At 42.9% G+C, this 17,394-nt stretch overlaps 1 protein-coding gene across 3 annotated transcripts in view; it reads right to left on the bottom strand.

Moving 5' to 3' along the window:
- GRIA3 (glutamate ionotropic receptor AMPA type subunit 3) overlaps positions 1–13,127 on the bottom strand; it is a 354,742-nt gene extending 341,615 nt beyond the window's left edge. The window contains exons 1-3 of one of the 3 annotated variants that reach the window (XM_053579897.1): positions 13,074–13,127; positions 12,674–12,800; positions 11,347–11,505 (exon numbers count right to left, since the gene is read on the bottom strand). In XM_053579897.1, coding sequence (XP_053435872.1) covers positions 11,347–11,505; positions 12,674–12,782 — 268 coding nt within the window. In that variant the 5' untranslated portion in view covers positions 12,783–12,800; positions 13,074–13,127. The other 2 variants (XM_053579896.1, XM_053579898.1) reach the window with 2 other exon arrangements.
- Between the last annotated feature and the right edge of the window lie 4,267 nt (positions 13,128–17,394).

Below are 17,394 nucleotides of genomic sequence, written 5' to 3'. Positions count from 1 at the left end.
GAACCTCCAGAGGAACCTTCCCATTTTACAAATGATAAAAACTATAATGGGAGACAGAAATGACTTGTCCAAAGTCATCCAAGAGTCTGATGTCAAAGGGCTGAGACTAGAACTGAGATCTCTTAATTCCTGACTCACTGCTCATTCCAATACCCTCCTAATACCCCTTTTACTGCTTCCCAAGGCCAAAAATCCCATGGTATCCCAAATGTTGTATTTCCCATAATTTACCTTGTAAGACTTCAACATAAATTGTGTGGCATATATGTGGGTTAGTTAGTCTTAATCTACGTTGTAGGCGTGGTCAGTTGACCAGTTATCCTTACTGGGAAATACACAGTCCTAGAGTGGTTATCTGGCATTAAGAAATTCTAATCAAGAAATGGTTCTACAATCACCTCAGGAGTTTATCTCTAATGACCTTTGTTAATTAAATTTTTCATTGGTGAAATTAGTAGTATTTAGCATATATAGATCATTTAGAAATATGGTAGAGAGGTTCTCAAACTAGCAGAAGGAAGATATAAGGGTCTAGTAAGTTCTATAGTATTATCCCCTAGAAATGATATACTAGGCTCAACTCATAAATTGCCTTGTCTTGTGGGGAGCTACTGATGAGGATTCTTGGTTAGCTCAATTCTGCCACTAGAATGTTGTCTTATCTGCCTCAAGTAAACCTTCATACAAGGTGCTGTTAAAGTACCTAAAAGGAAAGAAAGCTAGACATGACAGAGCCTACAAAAAAAGACTGTCCAATTATTTTGTGCCTGTTTGCTATTATTTTATTTTCCTTTTTCTTTCTTTCTTTTTTTTTTTTTTTTTTCAGACAGAGTCTCACTATGTCACCCTGGGTAGAGTGCTGTGGCATCACAGCTCACAGCAACCTCAAACTCTTGGCCTTAAGCAATTCTCTTGCCTCAGCCTCCCAAGTAGCTGGGACTGCAGGTGCCTGCCACAACACCCAACTATTTTGGGAGGGAGGGTGAAGTTGTCATTGTTGTTTGGCAGGCCGAGGCTGGGTTCGAACCTGCTAGCTCTTGTGTATGTGGCCAGCACTCTAGCCACTGAGCTGAGAAGCAGAATTTTGTCTGAGGCTTTTGTCTGAGTGAGCCTTCACTCTAACTATGGCATACTACTGATATCCAACAAAAATTATCCAATGATTGTGAATGACCAAGTTCACTTTAGTCAGCTTACAACTCTAAACAACTACTATATACATGGTACATCTCTATTTTGGACTCTATTTTGGACCCTGGCCCCTTTCTTGGATTATATGAGAAGCTCTTATCTTGGATGACTGTTGACATATCCTTACTTGAGCCAGTGGTCTCCCATATCTAGAATGTAAGTAGTTGCCCCAAAGCACTCTGCTACCCCCTGCCTCCTGCAGAAGAACCTACTCTGACCAGCTGAGGACTGGTCGATGGATGACCCTATGCCAACACTCTGACCATGGTGCTGGCCTCAGCATTGCCTGGTGAAAGGTTAGTCAGAGTTCAGCTGGCACTCAGTCATGAAAGGTTCCTAAGTACATAGTGTACATACATAGGACCACAAGTAGGTGAGCAAAGGAGAGAAAGTGCTACCATATTGAGATACTTTGATGACACACTAACAGAAGAACGTCAAAATGGGGTTTACACTGTGAACTCTGCTATTCTTAGTAGTTATAACTACCAGTTAATACAGCTTCTCTCTACTAGTAAATTAGCTGCTAAATGGAGGTTTATAGTGTATAGGTCAGAAACCTGCACCTTTCACCTCCAATCAATCCAGGTCATGTTGCAGGTATTTTGTTTGTCCCACAGTGGTTTAAAGAATTGAATTTGGGGGCTGGGTGAGGTGGCTCATGTCTGTAAACCAAGGAGGATTGCTTGAGCTCAGGAGTTCAAGACCAGCCTGAGCAAGATTGTGACCCCATATTTACCAAAGATAGAAAAACTAGCTGGACGTTGTCATGGGTGCCTGTAGTCCTAGCTACTCAGGAGGCTGAGGCAAGATGGATTGCTCAAGCCCAAGAGTCTGAGGTTGCAGTGAGCTGTGATGACACTATGGCTCTCTACCCTGGTGACAAAGTGAAAAAAAAAAAAAAAGGGAAAGTAAAGGAAAGGAAGAAAGAAATAATTGAATGCCTTTGGGTAGGGACATGGACTCTCCAGGTTGCCATTCGCCCCACCACTCCCTGTTATAATACATGTGGCCCAATTCCCACATTTTAATCTGATTTGTCTGGTCATTATAATCATTTGAGATTTCAACCCCAGTTAAAATTGATTCAGGCTCTAGGAAGATCTCAAGTAGAATCTTGGTTCCACTACTTAGCCAGCTATGTAATCTTGAGCTAGTCCAACCACCTATGGATTCCTCTTTTAGAAAATGGGGATGATGGGAATGGGAGTTTCTCCCTTTTAGAAATGTTGTGATTCCATGAGATAAGACATACAAAATGCTTAACATAGTGCCTTCTATATGGTATGGGTTCTGATGCAAGTGGCCTAATTTGGGAAACACTGTTTTAAACTAATCAACAGTAGCTTTAGAAATTGCAATGAGATATAAGGATATTTGAGAAACTGTAATAAGTTCTGGCTGACTGTGGATGTTAGTGGCCTTTCTACCTTAAATTTACAAGGGTGTCCACCCACACAGACATTCATACCCACAACTCTATACTTATTCCTCTGTGGGTTGGGTCCTGAACCCTTCAGATCTCATTCATTGCTGGTAGACTGACCCCTTTCTGGGCAGCTGCAAAGATTAGGGCCCTGGTTGCAATGAGTAATTGACAAGGCAGATCAGATAATCATGGTTAATTGATAGGGAACTATTTTTGATCATAACAATTTTTTTTTATTGTTGGGCATTCATTGAGGGTATAAGAAACCAGGTTACACTGATTGCATTTGTTATGCAAAGTCCCTCTTGCAATCGTGTCATGCCCCCAAAAGGTATGGTACACACCAAGGATCATAACAATTTTTAAAAACTTAAAAAAACATTGCCAAGCTGGGTGCAGTGGCTGATGCCTGTAATCCTGACACTTTGGGAGGTCAAGGTGGGAGGATTCCTTGAGTTCAGGAGATTGAGATGAGCCTGAGCAAAGAGAAAGAACCTGTCTCTGCAAAACATAGGAAAATTAGCCAGGCAGTCCCAAGTTCTTGCAGGGCTGAGGCAGAAGAATCGAGAACCCAAGTTTGAAGTTTCAGTGAGCTATGATGACACCACTGCATTCTAGCCTGGGTAACAGAGTGAGACGTTTTCTTAAAATACAATCATTATCCCCATCACAAACTGATTTTACTTTTGAAATGTCCCACAATAACTATGGAGAATGTTGAGGCTGAAATCATGTATTGCAGCAAACCACAGAACAGGCAGCAGGCCCACTACCATCATAGGGGTGTAACCTGATGGGACAAAGGCAACCAAAATGTAAAACAGTCAAAGGCAACTAAAATCTTAATGAATAAAGTACTAGAACTTATTCAAATATTGAAAAATAAGTGAATTATATTTGAGGGAATTTTCCTATTCTCAATGGCCTCCCTGTGACCCCCTGAATGCCTACTATCTATTTGATGCCCCTCTTCTTTGGGCAGGTGTCTTATTCTGTGTCATTTATCAGTCTTAGAAAGTCTCCTCTGAGGATCCCACAAGGTAAAAGGTGGTAATCTGAATAAAGAATTCCCTGGTTGAATTATTAATGGCTGATCGGATTTAACTCATTCCCTTTTAGAGAGCACACTTGCATTTTAGCACAGGCTTTCAGTGCAGTAAAATAAATAAATGAATTTACAGAATTTCAGACTAATGGCACCCTATTGGAGGGTGATATTTTGAGGGAATCAGGTGTCATTTTTCAGTCCTCACATGACACTGAGTAAACTTCTAATGACTTCTCTGGAGCAGTCCTTGGTTCGGATCTGTTAGAAAGTAACATTATTTCCCTTCCCTCCCAATAGTGAGCGCAGGACACAGGCCTTGAAAATGGTTACTTACTTAGTCTCTTAGGGAAACAGAATTCAGGTTGTGTTATACTTCTTGCTTCTAACACTGTTTAAGGGAAGTCAGATAGCTGAGGAGCAGATGTTACATGCCTCCTCTGGCATGACTTGCTTGACCCAGAGAAGCAAAGTGGAAAGGGAGTTGGAAGCACATGCCAACCTTAGCTCTCTTGGGCAGGTTGTTTCTAAAAGGGGCACTTTGGGGAGAGGCAAGAAGCCAAGACACTATCACCCTGGCTCATGAGCTACTTCCTCCCTCAGCCCTCCATCCAGTTCTCACTCCATATCTGTGCAAAGAAAAAAAAAAACTCAGTAAATGCTCTCATCAGACATCTAATCATGCCACCTACAGACCTGGTTGAAATGTACACGGAGTTATTGCAAATATGATAAGAGACATCCTTGAATCAGAATGAGTCAAATATGTCTCTTACAGAAACTTCTTTAGAAGGCAAGAAGGTACAAATGTGGGCGAAAAGCTCGTCTGGGAGAACCTTTTTCTTTAGTGATCACAGTCTCCGTGCTCTAAACTCTTCTTACCCAAAGGTATGGTTCAAGGACCAGCAGCATTAGCATCACCTAGGAAGTTATTAAAAATGCAAATTCCTGGGCCCCATCACAGACCTATGAAATCACAATCTTCACTTTAACAAAATACCAGGTGATGGTATGTACATTAAAGCATAAGAGGTGTTCTACACTGAATTGTGCCCCATAGGGTTGAGGGATTTTTACCAGCTGGGTTTCCGGGTTTCCTCATTCTTATCCTTGGTCCTCTGTATCCTCCAAATAAGAATGCAAATGATGGTTCTGATGAGGTTAATTGCTTAAGAAGTCAGTTAGGAAAGGAGGAATAGGGAGGTCCAGACAGTGGGAGGGATACAAACACCAAACACCTAATTGTCTGACCAATGCTCAAATGGAAATCCAAAAGAGAGCATACTGGTTAGTCCCATTGGGAGAGAGGCCAGAGTGTATGCTTGAGACCAGCTAAGAAAGGGATTGAGGGAGAAGGAGATACTGCTCAACTAGGCTTCCAAGTGCTTTCAGAGCTACCTTTAGTGACTGTGCGAAGAATGTTGCCTCTCACATATGGTATTCCACATGCTATCCCAGGGAAAGGAAACTTTAAGCCTGAGACCAAGCTTCCCTACCACCTTCTCCTTTTCCGTAACCTTGCTTCTGTGCCAGTGCTCACATAGGCAGCTTTAGACTCTCCAAGAGCCTAATAAAATGAATCCCTATGAAATTTGGTAGCATTCCAAATTACCTTAAAGGCTTTTAGATTCAATGTGGAGAATTTGCATCTGCCTATGCTTTGGGTATACTTACAACCAACCTACGTGTTGATAAATTTGTACTTTGGCCTGTAAAGGTCTTTTGTGACCATAGCCAGCTGACCTTCAGTCTGGATATATTGAACAGCCACTCTGAGCATCATATCCAGAAACGTTCCCATTGAAGTATCCTTCCTTAAAATTGAGGCTTTATCATTCTCATAGTTCCTGATTTTAAAGCAAATGCTCTTTTGTTAGGTGTATTAATCCTTTTCTGCCACTTTCAGCTATATTCCTGTATTAGATAAAAAGTGAGGATAAACCAATAATAGGGACATTCTGATGGAGAAGGAGAATTAGGTCTGGAAAAGTACAGGGGGGGAAATAGTCCCTCGGTAGGTTTAATGTAGGTGGGATACCAGAATCAAGGGCCAGTCAGTGAATAGGCAGTTAGAGAACAACAAAAGACAGATGAGCTGGACAGACGGAGGAGGAGGAGAAACTAATGGCAATAGAAGAGGTAGAAATATGAGTACGACAAATTCTTTCCACATTAACCTTATGACAAGGACTGACCCCTTTTGGGGGCTGCTGCCCTAGCTCAGGGCTCATCCCCCACACAGGCTGAAGCTATTTGCAGCTCTGTGTCTGGAGCTCAGACATTTCCTGAACAGCTCCTAGGAGGGAGGGGGATTCTTTTGTGTCTGCACAACTCCTACACTCCTGCTGAAGAATACCCATCACCCCTAAGTGGGGTTTTCACTGCACCTTCCTCTGGACATTTCAACTAATCAGACCCAGAGTATCAAAGCAAAAGGAATAGAGTAAAAACTTGATTTTTTAGAATGGATCAGGTAAAGTATATACATGATTTTTTTTAGCCTTCATAGAAGGCAAGATGTTTCATTAAAGGGTCTGTCAAATATATTTTGCAGCCCTGATCTAAGAAGTTCAAAGGGAAATCATCTAGATAAATATGGTTTTCCCCTCCTCCAAAATTATGAGTTCTTTTTTTATTGTTGGGGATTCATTGAGGATACAAAGATCCAGTTTACACTAATTGCATTTGTCAGGCAAAGTCCCCACAATTATGAGTTCTATCTTCTAAAATTCTGGTCGTCTCTTAAAATGCATGCTGTCCTTTAATCCTTAAACTGATTTCACCAAAAAATGACAAATATGCCTCAGCAGCTTCATTTGTTTTTTAATCTGTTAAAATGAAACCAGCCAATCACCTCTGACTATCCATAACAATAAAATTTAAAATTGTATCAGGAGCCAAAAACATATAATTAAAATCTCAAGCAGCCCTCACTATTTCAACTCAATCGTAGGGACTAGGGAGGGAAATGGAGAAATTAATGAAACAACATCTATAGAGGTGGCAGTAGGGGGTTATGGAAAATGAGTCTCATTTTGGGGAGAAAAAGTTAAAATTGCGGGAAGGAAGAAAAACCATGGCCCATTTTTGTAGTAAGCATAGATGAAGAACAAAGTAATTTTCTTTGCTTCTTCCCCACCCCTCATTTAGCAGATCAATAGGAAGCTGCCTTCTAGGGCAGGTAATGCACTTTGTTAAAGCTCACCTTTATAGCCTGCTGATTGCCATCTATTTTTATGGCCCAAATGAACAGCATCACCTTCCTCCCTCCTCCCCCAATAAAAAGTAGATTTAAAAAAACATAATAAACCTGTGACAAGGTGACTTAAATCTTTGGCTGGCACCACTGAGGCGACATCTTCCTGCTTCAGGAGTTAAGCCAGCTGGCCAGAGGGGCTGAGAAGTGAGCTAAGCCAGTGGAAGGCTGGCCAGCGGACAGGAGAGAGGGACAGCAGCAAAGGTGCAAACAGGGGTGTGATGGCAGAAGGTAGAATCAGAGCACTGGACATAGGCTAGTTAGCAAGATAAGTTTGAAGATAGCAGCTTTGATCTTGGGGGTCTTCACCCTGGTTCCAAATCTTATATGTAAGGAGCAAACACTAAAATCAAACCAAACAAACCAAAACCCACTAAATTGCAGAGAATGGGATCAAGGGAGACATTTCTTTCCTAAATGGACCTAAATGGTTAAATGGATCCTGGCAATTATATAATTAGTTAACGAGATTGTAACTCTGTGGACAAGAGGATACCCATCTTGGCTAAGTACACGTGGTAATAAAATGCACTTAGCTATAAAAGGAGTGTGTTTTCAGTTAGGTATATTTCAAATGGATTGAAAAATATTAATGGAATAAAAATTTGCAGCTGGTGAGTTAGGTTTAGCCCAGAAAAGGGATTTTTGCTGGGGCTCCATTACAGCCTGCACTCCTCAGTCCTACTCTCAGTACCACCATCACTACTGCACCTCCATCAACAGATTTTTATTTAAGCCAATGCATTTAGAGCACAATTCCGTGGTGAATAACCTTTAAGGTTACATTTGCCTTTTCCCTGCTTCTTGCAAACAGTGCGTAATCCATGAGCACATTTGTTGGCTGTAAAGGTGTACAACAGCAATTTTTGCAATGACAGTGCGGAGAGGGAATATGAGATCTGTGTGCTAATGAGCTGACACTGCAGAGGCTGGGGCGGTGTAGTGTGGAGTGCACTACAAGTGCAGAGCAGCAAGACATGGGAGGGGACTTCAAGGGAATCGGCAGCGTTTCCCAAGGAACCAGGGCAGCAAAGACACTCAACGGGACCCAGCAGTTTCTTGGTGTTTCCACCCTCTCCCAAAGCCCTAGGATGATCAAATCTGTTTTTTAAAGAACAGACATGTAACTTACATGTATGTACATCCTTTCATATATACTGATCATGTGTGTATGGGTGCCTGTGTGTGTATCATGAAAGTAAAATATTTGCATCATTCTTTCTGGGGTTATCTAGTTAAATTGAAAGGTAAGGCAGCAAATTATCAATCCCTGTGAAATGGGGACATGTGCTCCAAATCAGGTGAATGTCTCTGACAAACTTCAATTCACCTCTGAGCTGAGATCCAAAAGAAACCACCTTTCAATGCCAACAAGGCTCTTATTGGCCTCTTAAGACAAAGAATAAAGTTGGAATCTGTCTTAAGCAAACCTCTTGTGGGTTATGCAAAAAACAAACAAACAAACAAACAAAAAACCCAGGTTGATAGTGAACAGGAGTCTTTAAATAACTGATGCCTGAGATTCAGTGCAAGGAAACCTTCTGATACATTGTTGGGGGTGGGGAGCAATGCAGAGGACACATACAGAAGGATTTACCCTTTGTTTATTCTTTGAATATTTGTTTGCCTGCATACAGTACAAAGTGGGTGCTGCCTCAGGATTGAATGTTCAGGAAAAATCATGAGAAGAGTTCAATTCTAGTGCTAGGGGAAGCTGAAACTAGGAATTCTGCATGGGAAGAGGGGAAAGTTTCTACAACTTTTGCCAGCTCATTCCATTTTAAACTGGATAGGAGAAGTGGGTGACCAGATTTGGGGTCAATTGGGATTTTCTTGAATTCTGCAGAGGTCTCCCAGGAAGGGCGGGCCAGAGGTTACAGAGGTTTTTCTTTGAACAATCAAGACAGTCAATTGGAGGTAGGGAACCTGGGGTTACCTGCCAGGGTCTAGTACTGAACTAGAATTGTAGGCTGACATCTGAAATATTTGACCTCCACTTCCACAAGAAAAAGAAAAATCAAAGCCAGAGGGAGAAATGAGATACACCTCCAAGATTTCCCTGGCTATGGAAATCACTGGTTTCTGCATTCATAGACTATGGTTAGACTAGTCATCTTTCTCACACTAAGCTACCAGGCAGCAGCTGCCGGGAGACAGCTTTGCGATCTGGCCCCCATTCAGTGATTGTGACATTCAGAGATGACTGTTTCAGGGACTAGAGAAGATGACAGCTTTTCTCCTTTGTCTCCTGAGCTGTAAAGTCTGAGAGTGCAACAGGCAGCTGTGTGCGTTATCACTGGTTTCTAATTATTTCTCCTGTATGTGCCTGTGTGCACGCATATATGTGTATTCAGCATAACTAAGGGCAAGGTCACCTTTTTGTTTTGTTTTGTTACCCAGAGAGCCACACACCTTCTCCCCAACTCTCAAGCCCCAGCCATAACCCAGACTTATAAGTGGAGGTGCTATGGATTCAGGGTGAGAGATTTTAATCTATTCTTCTTTCCCATGGTTGTTCCTTTATTACCTGAGAGGTAAGACACTAAGGCTACTCAACATCAATGTGGATGACTTATTGCCTGTCCCTAAACCTGAGATTTTCATATGCAAGGATCATTTCTGATTGCTCTTTGAGTGGGGCTCTGATAGCCCTGGGCTGGCAGGTGTCAGTGTGGTTTGACCATAAAAACAGGACTGAAAACCTTGAAAACCAATCATTCCTGAGACACTGAGTGGTTCTCTTATCCCATTCCTCATCAGAGGAAAGACACTGAAGGGAGTTGAAATAAATGTTATTCATTATTAATGATAATAAATCCTGGTAGTTTCATGTATTTGGTTTTAAATATGTTTTAATTGATATTTAGGAAGCTGCATTTGAGATTCAGCCTCTCGACAAGATCACAGTGTTACAGGATTAAGAGTCAGACCTTGTGTTGTAAATGCTGTGGAGACAGGCTGGGATTACCAAAATAAGATGCAAAGTATAGACAGACATTTTGTAACTTTCACACTTAGCTGGAATTAATAAATTCCTATTTTTGTCAATGTCAGAAAGCCAAAAGAATGTCAAATATGGAGTATTTCAGAGCATGGTCCTATAAGGATCTGTACCTTCAGCTAAAATTTTCTCGAACCTGGTAACTGTCACATTTCTTGCAAAGTACATCACCCCATCCCCTTGGCTCAAATCTTCAAATCCAAGGAACTGGGGCCCTTGGGGAACCTTTCAACAGCTTTTTGGAAATGATATATCCTTTGAGATAGAAAGATTTAAAGAAAGTCATGTACAGAGTTTTCACTGAACCAAACCTAAATATTATTTTTCCTTTGGAAGAAAAAAAAATTCCAAACTATATCAGCCATAAAAGCAAAATATATTTTATGCCACCACAAACCTTATTGTGAAAACTTTTAGCAAATTTGGCTTAGATGCAAAATTCTCAGTCTTTCTCTCAAAATATTCTATTCAAGTAAAACCATATGTCCAACAGGCTATTAGCCATTTGGGTTCCTCTGCTTTTACTTCTCAAAATGTCCCCTTTCCAGAGGAATAATCACTGGGTACAAATATGGATTTCAGAAATGGCTTTGTGGTTGATGAAATTCCTCCCTTTCCATACACAGTTTTCTATCTCTAAGCCTTCCCCTCCCCCACCCCACCTCTAAATTAAGAACTGTGTTATCTTTCACAATGGGAGGGGGTGAACAACACTAGGGGAGGCAGAACTAGCTTTCCAAATAATCACCTGATCACTGTCTTTTCCTGTCCCCCCAGTTTGCTAGGCTTTCATCGCTTGCAATCAGTTTGCAGTCTTATCAATTCCTATTAAAGCTCTCTCAGTAAGAAAGGTGATATTCTTAGGACGGTAAGAGGTCAGGAAATCCAGCCTGATCTGTACCTCAAGGTCACTTGTTTGGAGAATTTCTCATATTTGGTTCCTGCATATTAAGCAATTGTCAAATTCCGCTCATTCTTACAGCCAAGCATTAGCTTTAACAGTCAAGTAATGTACATCCTGAATTGACTCAATCAAGAAGCCTCTGCTTCTTTTTTTTTAATCCTGTCTGAAGAAATTTCTTTGAGCAACCACGCTATTTTTTTCTTTCTTTTTCCCCCAGCAAAAAAAAAAAAAGGTGTTGGGGAGGGAAGCTGGGTTAGCAGGGAGGAAAATGAAACTTTTACATCAAACACTATTTAGAAGAGAGTTTTGCCCACTGTCTTGAGTTTTGATCACTGACTTGAACCCCTCAGCAGTATCCTCCAGAGTTGCTTTTTTTCGGGATGAAACCAGATTGCTTAGAACCCCTAAAATGTCTACTAAGACAATCACCCTCTAGCACACACGCAGACCCCAAGCACCATAGGAAAGATACAAATGACGCCCCCAAGATCCCAAAGGGAGGAAAAGCAGAACTACTTACATGCATTAGTCACAGAAAAACTATTGGAGGAATCCAAGTGATCTACGTGGTAATTCAAATGGAAGGGCTTCTCGGTGGTGTTCTGGTTGGTGTTGTATAACTGCACGGCAAAGCGGAAAGCGCTGTGTTCCTGCACCGTGTTTCTCATGAAAAGTCCACCTACAAGCAAAGGGAACCAAGATTGGGCTTGTGTCCCCCCACCCTAGGACCGCTTAGAAATTGGGGAACACTATAGCTATTAGATACCTCTCAGTGATACTGGGGTGTGCAATTGAAGATCAATATTCAACCTGCGTGTCTTTCAAGACTTGTGAACTCAGATTTCAGCCAAGAGAAACCTGGTTTCTCTAGACTGAAGAGAAGACGCTGGAGAAAAGGGAGCAAAGGAAGAGGGGGCTGTCTTGGGTTAGGACGAAGGAATCAAGAGTGGGACTTGGTTCTTTCTTAGGCGGTAGCCTTCTTGTCTTTTCCACCCTCATCCCCCGCTCATCCACACAGCTGGTTCATCATTTCCTGGGGTAAAGGGAAAGGTTGGGAAGAAAAGCAATTTTATTCCTTCCCCCTGCTGCCCCATCCCGTTCCCCACAGCCATTCTCCCGGTGAACAATACTAGAGATTGGTTCAGTAATGGCAACAATTCTAACTTCTCGACTTGTAAATACAGGCAGAAGCCGAGAGAACTCCCTCCAGGCGCCCAGGAGCCGGGCTCCAGACAGATACAGCGGCAATTCGTGAATTCGTGGTCTGCGTGACTTCACAGCTTGCCGGCTCAGCTCCTTGGCTCACCCCCGCCTCCTACCCCATCCACCACCGACCGACCCTGGCTGCTTCCCAGGTCTAGGTGATCCAGAGTGGGCTGTATCTCTCCCAGTACTAGCCTGTCTCCTGGTAGCCGGAGACGTGGGACGGAGCGCCCCGGGCCCGGGTTACTCGCCCTGGCGCGGCCAGACAGGCGGCATCACCCTGGGACAACTTCCAGCGGCTGCACGCACGCCATGGCAAAGTCCGGATCAGCAATCCGAAAAGCCGCGACTCTTCGCCCCTTGCAGCATCTCAGCTTCCTGCTCGCCTCTGGTGCTCCTCTCAGCTTGAAAAACCCAGCAGCCCCCCCCCACCAGCCCCGGGAGACCCCTCTTTGGTCCTCAATGCTCCCCAGAATGGCCACCTCGTTGGGGCTCAGATCCCCACGATCTCTGCCCGATCCCCGTCCCCAGTCCCCCTCCCCAGGCCAAACAGGACAGGGTCTTGGAGCCGCAGTAGCCCAGCTGGGGCAGTGGTCTCGAGGGCAGGAGAGCCTGGCCCGACTGGCTGGCTCGCTCGTGCTTACCTATGCTGATGGTGTTGGGGAATCCTCCGTGAGAATGACCCAAAAGCCCCAGGACTAAAAAGAAGACCGCCCGGAGCACGCTTTGCCCCATTTTCTTCTGCCTGGCCATGCTACGCCTAAAACGAAGCTGACAAGAGCATGGGCGCAACTCGGGAGTCGTCAAAATAATAATAGAAAAAGAAAAATAATTCTCTGGCTCTTACACCCCCTCCCCTTAACTTGCTCTCTCACTCTTCTTTTCCACCCCACACTAGTCCTCCTTCTCCGCTGCCGCCTCCTCTTCTTCTTCCTCTTCTTCTCTCTCTCTTACTCTCCCTCTTATTTGCTCTCTCTCTCTCTCTTGCTCCCTCTCTCTCCCTCTCGCTCCCAGGATCTCTCACACCCCCTCCCCGCCCCCCACCTCACTTCTGTCTTCACACCAATCTGGAAGGCAGGTTCATTGGCTGTGAGCTGGGTTCGCCAAAGCGATTTCTCTCCCTATCACAGAAAGACGAGAGGAGAGAGAGAGAGAGAGAGAGAGAGAGAAAGAGAGAGAGAAAGAGAGAGAGAGAGAGAGACCTAAAACACAAAACAAACAAAACATAGAAAAACAAAAATAAAGAAGCAAGAGAGAAAGAAGAAAAAAATTATGAAGACCCGAGATCCCCTTCCCCAAAAGATGGTTGGTCTAAAGAGGGGGGAAAAAGACGAAAAGAGGGAAAAGGCTCCGTGCCAGTGAATCGGGCTCTTCCAATTGGGCCGGTAGGAGGATATTGATCAAAGTTGATCTGACGTGGAATTAAAGCCGCACACCGCTTAGCTCTACTGCAAACTGCAACCTCGGACTGCAAAGCCTAGGCGCTGGCGTTTGTCAACACGGGAGATGGGATCAATAGAAATACACCAGTCTCCAAGTGGATCAACCTTTCAAGCTGCAACCGCTCCCCCCTTAAAAAATCTGCATTGCCTCTGCGTTTGTCTGTCTGTCTTAAAGAAGGGGAGTCTTAGGGGGGTGGTTAGTGGTTACTCCGGAGTCTTTGTAGAGAGTCACAGAAGCAGTTCCCATCACAATGCGCCCAAAGATGTTGCGCATGCCGGGTCTCTGCCGCTCAGCGTTTACAGCAGAGATCTGACCGCGAGTTATCAACCCCCCATCCGCATCCCAGCAGCTTTTGGAGGTGTGTCCCTCCCATTAACGCTAGTGTCCAGGCCGGCTTGCGGAGGAGGCATAGGGTGGCCAGTGATGAGCAGTGTGGGGCTGACTGCTTTGGAGGGCGTAGATAAAAAGTGTGTGCACGGCAGTGGTAACTAAAAGGTTAATGAAAAGGACGGACTCTCAGTCCCACCGACCAAGGAGAGAGGTGTGAGAATGAGCTGGGATGGGGGTGGGGATTGAAAGTTGAGGTTCAAGAAAACTGTCTCTAGCTGCCTTGCTCCCTCAGAGGTGCCTCTGGACTTCTGCAGCCTAGGCCCCTGACTCATGACTCCCAAGGTTATTAGTTCTGACTCTTCTTCCTCTTTGTGCTTTAAGGGGAGAAAAGAACCTATGAAGCTTGCGAGTGATCCTCTCTGCAGCACGTCCTGGGTGAATATCCTGGGTTGAAGAGTCTTAAAAACGAATCCTCTTTATCTCCCAAGTCTTTTTCAGTTCTACCCCACAGCTTTTCTGGAAGACATGGGTTTTATCCTTCACACACCTGCTATTCTTTTCATATCCTCTCTTCCTGGTCTAAGTGGAAAATAAACCTTCCTGCCAGTGTGTAAAGCAATCTGATAGACATTGGGCAGTGGATAGAGGATAGTGGCCCAGGTGCCCAGATAAAGCATCAGTTACTCCAGAACTTTGGATTTGGCAAGACATAGGCTGGAACCTGAAAATTGATTCTAGAGTCTTTACAGACTTGTATTCATTCTGATAATGCATAATCTCTTCCAAACCCACCACCTATAGAAATTTTTCGTCTCCATTTTGATAGTCCAAGGCTGGTAGTGAGGGAGAAACATTGTAGTCAGAGGAAACTCACTTTTCCAGTGCGAGAAGCATTAGGGAAAAGGTAGTAGTAGAGACAAAGTTAACCACCCATTGACAAACATGGACAGTGAGATAGCATTGTTTGGGAACATAGGTTTAGGATATGGAAAAGTCCAGGTTCAAGTCCAAATCACATCACATACAGGCAGTGGGTGACCTTGAGCAACTACATTTAACCTGAACCCCAGTTTTCTTATCTTCAAGATGGGAATATGAATATTTCTCTCTTTATAAGGTAATTATTATGATTAAATATGATAATGTATGTAAAAACATAGAATTCAGTGCCTGACTCATATGAAAAATCAGTAAGTGTTGATTTCCAAACTTCTTCCCTCTTTATCACCTTTTAAAAGTGCCCTCTTCTCCCCAAAAGCTCCTCATGTTGCCATCCTCCCCCCTCCTCACCATCCTCACAACCTCAAGATTCTGCTATCAAGTGTTTGCCAATGTTTCATATCAAAATCTTCCCATTCTAGCTCTTCAAGAGCCTCAGGACATAGCAGAGAGACTGGTGGATGAATCTTTACTAAGATTCTAATTGGCAGGCAGTGACAATTTAATATTAAAAATACCACATTTAGAGAACCTCTACTTTGTGTCAGGCACTATATGTTTCTCCTTAGATAACACAGGTAACACAGTTGCACTTTAATAGGAGCCTTCAATGCCTTGGTTCAAAGGAACAACTGTAATGAGGAGGTTTCAGTTTTGATTTCAGGTAGGTGAACGATATATTTTGTGCTAGGGAGGAGAGGATTTCAGACACCTCATTACACTTCTGAAAGCAGCCAGGACTCCATCCATGCTTGGTTAGCCATTCAAAAAGGTGGAAGAAGAGATTTCTGGTGAGCTTCACTGTCATTTGGCTTGAAGAGTAATGAGGGTGGGTCAGTAACAAAAGATGAGAGGAAGGACATCTCAGTGCCACTGCCCCTGAAAATCCTCCATTGAAGTCATCACTGTAAATGCCACCCATCCCTTCCATTTTCATCCTCCTCTGCCCAATACCTTTATCTCTCTCTTTCATCTGCCGCCACTCTTTCAACTTTTAGCTGTCAGTGGCAGCTGTTGGCAGAGTTGAACTAGTCTCATCTGAGCCAGTAGGGGTACAGTGGTAGACTAAGCATATTGCTGTTGGTTGAAAAGACCGTATAATACATGCAAATTCTTTAGCAATTGATCCTTCACCCATAAGAGCAGTGAAGCACTTTTTGAACTTCATCTTTGATTTTCCACTGAGGGGCTGGAGATTATACTGGTAGCATTATAACCACCAGAAGTTGTCCACCAAGCCCCAAATCTAGCTCTCCCTCTGTGGTTAAGAGGTATCCCCGTCAGATTCACAATGATATAAATAGGATGCATAGTTTGTACTTTTAAATGAGCTCTGTGATATAGTTTAAATAGCAAGAAAATAATTCATTGCAGTTTTTGTCAAAAAGTGAAAATAGTACTTTTCTTCACGAGTTTTATGCTTGTTTTATGCTTTTGGGATGGGTGCATTTATATAAGCAGAAAGAACTGTTGGGAAGTGGGATTTGGATGGGGTATCTATACCATACATTGGGCCTCATACTTGCTAACTTAATAAAATAAGGAAAATAACAAAAATCATCCTGATTCGTTGGAAGGAAACTGCTATACCCTTTAAAGATAATGAAACTAAGACACTATATTTTTTGCCTAATAAAATTATAATTTCCTCAGCATTTGACTTGCTACTTTGATTTCTTCAACAAACATCTATTGACCACCTGCTATATGACAGTCTCGATTAAGCCCCAGGAATACAAGGGAGCAAGACAGTTTCTGCTTTCAACGAATTTCAAGTTTAGAGGAGGAGCAATTGTATTCACTGGCAGTGACAATGCAATATGGTAAATACTCTGAAAACAGTAAGCACCAGGTACCATGGCAGCACAGAAGAGAGTGTTTAAATATCTGAAACAGGTACTTCCTTTATTCCAGATTCAATCTAAAATCATTAAAAAAGAACAAGGTTGATTTCTGGCAACACTTTCTTATGTTCAATTATCCCATGATTCCATAAAGTGGGATTGTCTTAGGGTCAGCAAAACTGTTCAAGTGTCAGCTCAGACTCTAATCAAGGAATGAAGGAGCAATGATATTGTTGAACAAATTTATAGCCCTGAGGAGCTGAAATTCTAGACATAGGCCTAATGGAGCTGCTTCTGATGGATGTTTATCTGTGAGTTAGAGGGGAACCCTTATAAATTTGGGTTTAATATACCCAGAAATGGATTCAGAAAAATTCTAGAAAAAGACAGTCATACTGGGTGAGCAGTGGCCTTGTTTATACTGTTTTTTTTTTTTAGATTACCTTGCTTTTTATACATGCTAAGGGTATTAAGAACTCAATATTTGTCCCAAAGACGTCCCCAGGAGCTATTTGAAAGCACGATCACTTGGAGGTAATCTTTTACTTTTAGTGCCTCTCTTCAAATACCATCCTCTCTGGCTTAAGCACTTTCCCACCACTTCCTTTAAGCACCCTCGGGGTTAATGACCATGCTGTTAACCCCCTCAGCTCTTGTATCAATTAGTTAGGATGTTTCATGCTGCAGGCAAGAAAAAAAGACTACTAAAACTGGTACAAATAATAAGGGAGACACATTGGCTCACATAATTGGAAGGCCCAGAGGTAGGGCTGGCTTGAGAAATGATTAGATTCATTAGTTCAATTTAA

The sequence above is a fragment of the Nycticebus coucang genome, chromosome X, assembly GCF_027406575.1.
Source record: "Nycticebus coucang isolate mNycCou1 chromosome X, mNycCou1.pri, whole genome shotgun sequence".
In the NCBI taxonomy this organism is placed as follows: Eukaryota; Metazoa; Chordata; class Mammalia; order Primates; family Lorisidae; genus Nycticebus; species Nycticebus coucang.
This window is presented reverse-complemented; position numbering and strand designations above follow the sequence as displayed.